The sequence below is a fragment of the Babylonia areolata genome, chromosome 33 (assembly GCF_041734735.1).
Source record: "Babylonia areolata isolate BAREFJ2019XMU chromosome 33, ASM4173473v1, whole genome shotgun sequence".
NCBI lineage: Eukaryota > Metazoa > Mollusca > Gastropoda > Neogastropoda > Buccinidae > Babylonia > Babylonia areolata.
The window spans coordinates 5,250,168-5,260,167 of NC_134908.1; the positions used below are offsets into that span (position 1 = coordinate 5,250,168).

Genomic DNA, 10,000 nt, shown 5'->3' on the forward strand with positions numbered 1-10,000 from the left:
AAGGGTGGAGATTTTTACGATCTCCCAGGTCAACATATGTGCAGACCTGCTTAGTGCCTGATCCCCCTTCGTGTGTAAACGCATGCAGAAGATCAAATACGCACGTTAAAGATCCTGTAATCCATGTCAGCGTTCGGTGGGTTATGGAAGCAAGAACATACCCAGCATGCACACCCCTGAAAGCGGAGTATGGCTGCCTGCATGGTGGGGTAAAAACGGTCATGCACGTAAAAGCCCACTCGTGTACATGCGAGTGAACGTGGGAGTTGCAGCCCACGAACGCAGAAGAAGAAGAAGAAGTCATTGACTCACACTGCATGACTTCATCAGCAAGATGTTCCACAGTCAGTGCCATTCCTGGCTCTGGTTTCCAGTCAATTCTTTTGGCATCAGCCAGCCAGCAACTTTCTAATACCAGCCCTGGAAAATAGAAATGACAACCTCGATGTGTATACATACATGTGTTTGTGGGTAGTGGGAGTGGTGGTGGTGGGTGACAGTGTGTGTGTGTGTGTGTGTGTGTGTGTGTGTTTGAGAGTGTGTGTGTGTGTGTGTGTGTGTGTGTGTGTGTTTGAGAGTGTGTGTGTATATGTATGTGTGTGTGTGTGTTTGAGAGTGTGTTTGTATGTGTGTGTATGTTGTGTGTGTGTGTTTGAGAGTGTGTGTGTATGTGTGTGTGTGTGTGAGAGAGAGAGACAGAAAGAGACAGAGACAGAGAGACAGAGAGATGTGTGTGTGTGTGTGTGTGTGTGTCACTGTGTGTGTGTGTGTGTGTGTGTGTCACTGTGTATGTGTGTCTATGTGTCCGCGTGTGTGTGTATGTGTGTCACTGTGTGTGTGTGTGTGTGTGTGTGTGTGTGTGTGTGTGTGTGTGTGTGTGTATGTGTGTGTGTGTGTGGTGTGTGTGTGTGTGTGTGTGTGTGTGTGTGTGTATATATATAAACTTCATAACAAATTTTACAAAGGTGTATACATATGGTTGTTTTTGTTTTCTTGTTTTGTTTTTGTTACTTTGTTTTCTTTTTTTTTCTTTTGCTGTTATTGGGGTTGGTGAAAGAGGGGTGCATTTTATATTTTGTCACCAAAAGAATAACATCCTTAGTTTTCATTTTAGAGGAACGTATGGCAGATTCAGCATACAAAATCTGTATTTGTATTCTCTGAGTGAAATTTGGGCTCCTCTCCCCAGGGTGAGCACGTTGCTACACTGACAGCCCCCCCCCCCCCCCCCCCCCCACACACACACACACACACCTTTTTTTTTTTGTATTTACTTTTTTTTCTGCCTGCAATTCAATTTGTTTTCCTATAAAAAAATTTTTTTTAAAACAGCAGTAAAATAAATAGTGTGTGTGTGTGTGTGTGTGTGTGTGTGTGTGTGTGTTACCAATATTTCTGCTTTAGCTTAAGACTGAGTGTACAGTCTACTACAGATCTGTAAATGTAATATTACTACCATGATGAGGATACATTATCTTGAACACATTAATTGGGATGAACTAAGGTTATGGATTCAAACCTTTCTCCAGGCAAATCTTGGCCAGAGTGTCTCTAAAATCCGTCACCATGTTGTAAATCTTCACCCAGCTGACAGCAGCTGGTTCTTCCTCTGGTTTTTGGGATGTCCTGGTATCAAAACAAAGCAGAATTAAAGTGCAATTATTGTAATAGAGAGTACACACTTAATTTCTCTCCAACACAGGACATTTTCATACATACACACACACATATTTGCTCACACATACACACTCATTCCATCTAGACACATGCACACACACACACACACACACACAGGGAGAGAGAAGAGACTGAGAGAGAGAGGAGAAAGAGAGAGAGAGAGAGAGAGAGAGAGAGAGAGAGAGAGAGGGGGGGGGCTGATTCCCAGGGAGCGCATCGTTGGCGGGAGAGGTCTTGCCTAGATATTATGAACTAAAGATAAAAGATACATGGTCTACCACTCACTCTCTCCCTCCTTTTCTTTTTGTTTTTGAAGCGCTGTGCATACCCAAGTCAGTTGCAGGTCTAAACAGGGTGACTAGAAGATTGAAGACTGAAAAGAGAGAGACGAGAGAGAGAGAGAGAGAGACGAGAGAGAGAGAGAGAGTGAATATCAGTCGATCAGAGACCAGACAAAAGAAATTTTCCTTTGGTTACAGCTTTTCTGATCGCAGAATATCAAACACTAGAGCCTGTTCTCTGTGTACAAAAAGAAATAGAAATAAGCTTGAACATACATGCTGATTTGTTTACTTCGATAGACTTCGTGAGTTCGAGACTCCAGCCATAGTTTCAAACCGGAAGTTTGTAGCAGGGGAAGCAACAAATGCAATGCTGGAACTTTTTTCCGTATTTGATCCAAACATTGTAACAGCAATGATAATAACTGCAATAATGATGATGATGATGATAATAGTAATGATAATGATACAATAATAATAATAATAATAATAATAATAATAATAATTAGAATTAGAATAATAATAATAATTAGAATAATAATGATTCAACACTAACACGAATACCTTTAAAAAGATTATTAATGACCACAATATCATGAAGAAAACAATGTTTGACTTTGATGGTCAAAGGTGAGCCTGCATGGGTTTGGGAGTACCTGACAAAAAACAAACAAACAAACAATAAAACGAAAACCGACGGGGCGTATAAAGCCGCCGCGACTGAGGCTACGTCAGTACGATGATGCTTGGCATCACCCCTAACCTGAACCTGAACCTGAACCTGAACTAAATGATTCTCGTTAACCTTTTCTGTACTGACATCTGTACATCGCCTATGGTTTCTATGAAGGACAAATCCCTTTGGGCAGTATCTTAATTGTGTGTATAAAGCCACCTATGGTTTCCATGAAGGACATATTCCTTTGGACAGTATAGTCTTAATTGTGTGTATAAAGCCACCTATGGTTTCCATGAAGGACATATCCCTATGGGCAGTATCTTAACTCACTCAGTACGGTCAGTCCTCTCTTCTCCTCTACACAGACCCCTCGGATGTCCAGTGGGTGTCTGAATGACACAACCTTTAGCTTCCGTCGTCAGAATTGTGGTATTCTTTGTCAACATTCACCTCTTCAGTATAACAGCCTTCCGCTTGCAATATTTTGATAAGTGGTAATTTGGGTGAAACGCTGTTAACGTCGTCTCTTTCGCCGTTCGTATGGAGAGAGTTAAATGTGTCAGTGTATAAAGCCACCTATAGTTTCCATGAAGGACATATCCCTTTGGCCAGTATCTTAATTGTGCCGTGTATAAAGCCACCTATGGTTTCCATGAAGGCCGAAAACATACTTCACAGTATGATCGTGGGTGTGCCCGCCGGAGCAACCCATTATTGTTCAGTCTCTCTGTCCATGTCTTGGTCTGTCGCTCTCTCTTTCTCTCTCTCTCAAGCTCTGTCTCTGTCTCTCAAGCTCTGTCTAACACACAGACACAGAGACATACAGACATAGACACACTGGCACACAGACACACACAGACAGAGACAGACACAGACAGACAGACAGACAGACAGACAGACAGACACACACACACACACACACATTGCCCATGAAAGTGGTCCTGTTACTTTTTCGTTGTTGTTTGTGTGTTTGTTTGTTTTTGCTCCAACATGCCTTCTTCATTATTGTTATACTGGCTACGAACGTCTCTGTGTTTTATTGAACATGGACGTGTTAATCTTGTTCGTTGATGTTGCCTTACAATGAATGCACGGCGATGCTGTATCTGTGGGGTTTTTTTGTGTGTGTTGGTTTGTTTGTTTGTTTTGTTGTTTTTTTTTGTTGTTTTTTTACTGACCTGGTGTGTGTGTGTGTGTGTGTGTGTGTGTGTGTAAGCGTGTGTGTGTGTGTGTGTGTGCGCGCGCACGCGCGCGCGTGTGGGTGGTAAAGAGGAAAATTAAGAAGTGGAAAGGTTCATCTGAAGTGCATGCAAGGGGAGGCTATCGAAAAAGCCTCCCTCTGCTATTATCACTACCTTTGTTTGCTCCCTTTGGGGAGGGGGGGGGGGGGGGTGGGGGGGAATCCACCGTGAGAGAGAGAGAGAGAGAGAGAGAGAGAGGAAAATTAGGAAGTGGCAAGGTCCATCTGAAGAGTATGTAGGGGAGGCTATCGAAAAAGCCTCCCTCTGCTACTGCCACTACCCTAGTTTGCTCCCTTTTAGGGGGAAAAAAGTGGGGTGAATCCATACCCCCAGAAATCACCCTTGACTGAAGTGTAAATATCTTATTTTCTCTTTTCATCATTGTAGTGATGCTCTTAAACATGATAACTTGCGCTCCTGGATCATCCAGTGAACTGTCCTGGACCACTTTCAAACAGAACTCCTAAGCACACACTCACGCATGCACATGCTGGCATGCACACACGACTGAGCACCCTCTCCACCCCACCTCCCCGCACCCGCAACTACACATGGTCATGATATCTTTTTATTTACCTAATTTCTTATTATTTTCTTTGATTCTTTCTCCTTTTTTTTTTTTTTGATTTCTTGTATTGTTTCAATTTTTTCAAAATGTACCCATTGTCCAACCTACGTCTCCATCTTATTTTTTTATGTTATGTATCCTTCTTCCAATCCTTCTTAATACCCTTCTTTGTGTGTCTCTCTCTGTGTGAGAGGGTTGTGGGTTGGGGGATGGGGGGTGGGGGTGAAGGGTACTTTTAGGTTTCTACTTGAGTGTTGCCCAGCTTATAACATTATACGCCAGTGAATGCATGTGTGTTTATGTCAGTGCGCGCATGTGTGTGTGTGTGACTGCATACAGGCATTTTTTTAGGTTGGGTGTGGGGTGGGGGTGGGGTGCTGTGGGCTGTATCTTTCAGGTAGGGGGATGGTGGAATATCGCTCTGAACTGGCAATCAGGAGTTTGTGGGTTCAAATCTTGGGGTGACCTAAAGCTGGAAAGCAGGTGAAGAAAATGGCTGTGCTGTACTTGGGAGTGGAAGTAGTAGAAGTGGTAGTAGCAAATCAGTACATGGGTGAGTATGTAGGTACCAGTAGTAATTAGTAGTTGTACCACCTCGCCGGAGAAAGCAGCCCGAATTTCATCGTGTAGAGAAATCTGTGACAAAAAGAAGTAACAAAAACTTCTTTTTTTTTAAGAAAAAAAGAAAGAGAACAACCCCTCATAATGGACAGCAAGGTTTTTCTGTGCAGTATCTGACACCTTCTTCTTCTTCTTCTGCGTTCGTGGGCTGCAACTCCCATGTTCACTTGCATAATTATACGCGAGTGGGCTTTTACGTGCATGACCGTTTTTACCCCGCCATGTAGGCAGCCATACTCCGCTTTCAGGGGTGTGCATGCTGGGTATGTTCTTGTTTCCATAACCCATCAAACACGGACATGGATTACGGGATCTTTAACGTGCGTATTTGACCTTCTGCTTGCGTATACACACGAAGGGGGTTCAGGCACTAGCAGGTCTGCACATATGTTGACCTGGGAGATCATAAAAATCTCCACCCTTTACCCACCAGGCGCCGTCACCGCTATTCGAACCCGGGACCCTCAGACTGAAAGTCCAACGCTTTAACCACTCGGCTATTGCGCCCGTCAGTATCTGACACCACTGTATAACTCTTTTTAGTCACAACAGATTTCTCTGTGTGAAATTTGGGCTGCTTTCCCCCGGGGAGAGCACGACACTACACTGAGAGTATGACGCCCCCCCCCCCACCCCCTTTTTTTTTCTCTATTTTTTTCCTGTCTGCAATTTTCTTTGTTTTTATATCAAAGTGGATTTTCTACAGAACTTTGCCAGGGACACCCCTTTTGTTGCCATGGTGTCTTTTATAGGTGCTTGCTGCACATGTGACCTTGATTTATCATCTCATCCGAATGACTAGCGTCCAGACCACCACTCAAGGTCTAGTGGAGGGGGAGAAAATACTGGCGACTATGGGATTCAAATCAGTGCGCTCAGATTTTCTTGCTTCATAAGCGGACACATTACCTCTAGCCAGTCTAGGTCATAACTCCACATGCTACATTGTTGACAGGTACTAGGTGCAAAAGCCTAGTGGTTGAAGTGCTGGACTTTCAACTTGAGATTCCTGGATTTGAATCCATGGTCATTACACATGGTGGGTCTAACTCTCTCCATACGAACGGCAAAAGAGACGACGTTAACAGCGTTTCACCCCAATTACCACCATCAAAGTATTGCAAACGGAAGGCTCTTATACTGAAGAGGTGAATGTTGACAAAGAATACCACAATTCTGATGACGGAAGCTAAAGGTTGGGTCATTCAGACACCCACTGGACATCCGAGGGGTCTGTGTAGAGGAGAAGAGAGGGCTGGCCGTACTGAGTGAGCCAAGGGTGGACGTCTTTGTTTTTCTTTCCGAGGCTAACAGATGTGCAAACCTACTAGTGCATGAATCCCTTTTATGTGTATATTCTATAAACATGCAGATGATCAAACACGCCTGTTAAAAATCCCGCAATCCTTGTCAACGTTTGGTGGGTCATAGAAACAAGAACATACCCAGCTTGCACACCCCTGAAAACAGAGTATGGCTGTCTATATGGCATGGAAAAAAAACAAAAAAAGTCTACTCATACACACAAGGCTGAAGCGAACATGCGAGTTGCGGCCAACTAAAGCAGAATAAGCTATGATATGGTCAGACTGATAGCAATGACAGCTGTGACAATCTACGAGTCTGCTGTTTACTGCACTGACTCCACAGAATGACAGTGTGTCTGCATTCCCTTTGTTTCTCAAGGAGGCATCACAGCGTTCAGACAGTCAGATGGTCAACAGTAATCACTGATGAGCACACTGGTCACCAGCAGTAAATGGGTTATGGTCAATCTTTTCAAAAGGATTGAGTCAGGTTGTGACATTTATTGCAGTGGTCAATCCTCTGTCACAGCAGTGGTCTAGTTCATGTTTATGCTGTAGCAGTGGTCAGTGTTTCAATTATCACAGCATTTTCCTGATATATATAAAGAACAAACACCACTCACATAATTATCATTATGACTTTTTTTATTTAATTATTTTGTTTTGAACAAATTCCTTAATAATAATAATCACAGGTAATGACAAGCACATGAACAAATAAAAATACTTTATTGAACATTCATACTAAAATCATACATTTTGTATAAATCTAATATATAAAGAAAAACTTATATTCCCAGACCATCCCACAGTCTATGTGAATCAATCTGCTAGTTTGACTGTTAGAGGTTTCACAGTTTAAACAGACTACCTATATTTTAGGCTATTTTTGACCTATCTTCTATGGACAAGAGATGCTAAAAGTAACAGAGAATTCACAATGTGAAAATAAGACCACACACTTGACACCCCCCCCCCCCCCACCCCCCCCTTTAAAAAACAACAACAAAACAGAACCTGGTTACTTTCAACACCTGTATCACTCTCTCCTCTCTCTCACACACACACACACACCACTTTACAGGTAAAAACACATCAACTGTTTCTCTTTATCACTAAATGTCTTCCACTTCAACCAAGCCACTCTCTATCCCACAGTCATCTTCTTTTCTCTTGATGATCTCCCCCTGCAAAAAATGACACAGCATTTTAAAATTCATTGACAAACACAGTACACTGAATCAATAAACAATATAAAACACTATCAAAACAAAAGTAAAACCCAAGCTTTTGTTATGATTTGACACTTTAACCCTCTCCATACGAACAGGCGAAAGAGACGACGTTAACAGCGTTTCACCCCAATTACCATCATCAAAATATTGCAAGTGGAAGGCTCTTATATTGAAGAGGTGAATGTTGACAAAGAATACCACAATTCTGACGACGGGAGCTAAAGGTTGGCTAATTCAGACACCCACTGGACATCCGAGGGGTCTGTGTAGAGGAGAAGAGAGGACTGGCCGTACTGAGTGAGTTAAAGAACATCACTAACACACTGAAAAAGATGCTCAAAGCTCAAGTTACCACCCGCAGAATCCAAATTCAATTACCAAAATCAGACTAAATCAGGAATGTGTTTCTGGACACTGCCAAACATACAAACAGAACTAAAAATTAAACACAGCACCAGCAAGGTCTATTGTGCTAAAGCAGTTCTCACATAATTATGTGTGAACTATCAACAAAGCCCCCTACTGACGACAGCAACATTTTGCTTGTTGTGAAGCTAGATGTTAAACAGTGACTGTTCAGTGTTCTGATTCAACAAATATAGGACACCACCTGTTAAGTCCCCTTATGATGACAACAATCGCTTAGTGTGAGTGTCTACTGTGTGTGTGTGTGTGTGTGTGTGTGTGTGTGTGTGTGTGTGTGTGTATGTATGTGTGAGCTCTTGTGAGCTCTGTGTGTGTGTCACACAATTCAGTTTGTGTCAAAAGAATGCAATGATCAAACTTGTTCACTTCAAACTCGGTCAAAGGAGGAAGGTCAGTCATTGTTCTATTGTGCGGGTATGCTTGGTACAGTTGTCAAGCTTTGCTACAATGTGAAAAACAGTCCTTTCAACATGACCCCTCACTGTCGACTACAGTCTCCTACGGCGGTGAACTGACTGAAGTCGCGTGTGGCGGCGAAAAAGTTAAAATCATACTTACTCAGCATCATGATGATGGTGACGACTGTGGTGATGATGATGATAACGATGCTGGTTGACGACGCAGACCGATCAAAGTCGCATCAGCTTCCAGCAAGGTGACGTGTTTCTCTGAGCCCAGGAAACTGGAGGACATTTCTGGATCATTGAGTCGAAGCTTCACTTTCACTCCACGGTGGTAACGCCTGCAGTGATATACAGAATCATCAGATGAAAAGAGTACGGATTATGAGTACCTCACTATGTCAGGTTGTCTAAAGAAACCAAATCAAATGCTGATTAAAGATCAGTCAGATAATTTGTGCTCTTGTCAACCAGTTTGTTACTAGTCTTACTAATCTTGCCAAAGTTGTTTCCCTTTGAGTCGTTTGATCTAAGAAATGACATATATATATATATATATATATATATATATATATATATATATATATATATATATACATACATATATGTTGTTGTTGTTGATTTTAAAAAAAAATTATGCAGTCTCTAATAATACTATTTTTAGACTTGAAACTTTTATCTTTGTTGCAAATTAAATCATTTAAATACTTTTTGAAAATAAGAAATCAGTGCACCAGGGCCTGTGTCTTTCTATTTTGATAGGTTATTTTCACACAAAGACAATCATCAGAATATGTCAATAGTGAAATTACTGCATAATGGATAACTGTTGGTTAAAACTTACACAGAGACACACTACTGTCGCTGTCTGAGTTTACCAAATTGATGAATAAATATGTGTTCATGTGTGTGTCAGTGTGTGAATACTGTGATTAAATTATCACAATTCTGTTTCTGAAGAAGTTCAAAGCTTTATTCTATTTTGAATGAACTTTAGACATAAAATTCAGTTTCACAACCTTTCAGAAATAAGAACATTCACAAACTGAATGTGAGTGTGTCACTGTGTGTGAACATGCATAGATTACATGAATAATATGCATGTGCATGTGAAAACATGAGCACTATTATGGAGAGAAAATAATTTAAAGGGAAAAATGGTATATTTTCAATTTCAGATGACACACAAAGGAAAAGAACAACAACTGCGGCAATATAATGTGGTTTAAATAATAAATGCTGGAGAGATCATATTTTTCTTTCCACAAAAAGTATCTAAATTGGCTTTTAAGCATTGTAATCTGGTTTTAAGTCTTGTGATATGGTGTCATGTAATGTGATGTTTGATTGAATCATTTGGGTGATGTTTGGTATATATTTTCAAGTGTTGTGTTGTTCATGATGTTTTCATGTGTGCACATGCATTGATTGCTCTTAGTGTTTTGTCTGATGTATGTGCTGGGTTATGTATGGAAGTTGTTATTTTGGTGTTATAATTCATGCTTTACACAGCAATTTAAAAAAAATTTTTTACATTGTATTATACAGTTGGGTAGGTTTTTCA

General features: G+C 41.2%; 2 protein-coding genes across 2 annotated transcripts in view; both read right to left on the reverse strand.

The window, feature by feature from the left end:
- LOC143276845 (uncharacterized) overlaps nucleotides 1-355 on the reverse strand; it is a 26,148-nt gene extending 25,793 nt beyond the window's left edge. The window contains exon 1 of the mRNA XM_076581500.1: nucleotides 313-355. The gene's annotated coding sequence lies outside the window, so the exon portion shown is untranslated. The remainder of the gene's footprint in view (nucleotides 1-312) is intronic.
- A 6,646-nt stretch (nucleotides 356-7,001) lies between these two features.
- The window catches only part of LOC143277021 (small ribosomal subunit protein bS1m-like), a 3,715-nt gene continuing 716 nt past the window's right edge, over nucleotides 7,002-10,000 (reverse strand). The window contains exons 2-3 of the mRNA XM_076581742.1: nucleotides 8,594-8,777; nucleotides 7,002-7,561 (exon numbers count right to left, since the gene is read on the reverse strand). Coding sequence (XP_076437857.1) covers nucleotides 8,600-8,777 — 178 coding nt within the window. The 3' untranslated portion in view covers nucleotides 7,002-7,561; nucleotides 8,594-8,599. The remainder of the gene's footprint in view (nucleotides 7,562-8,593; nucleotides 8,778-10,000) is intronic.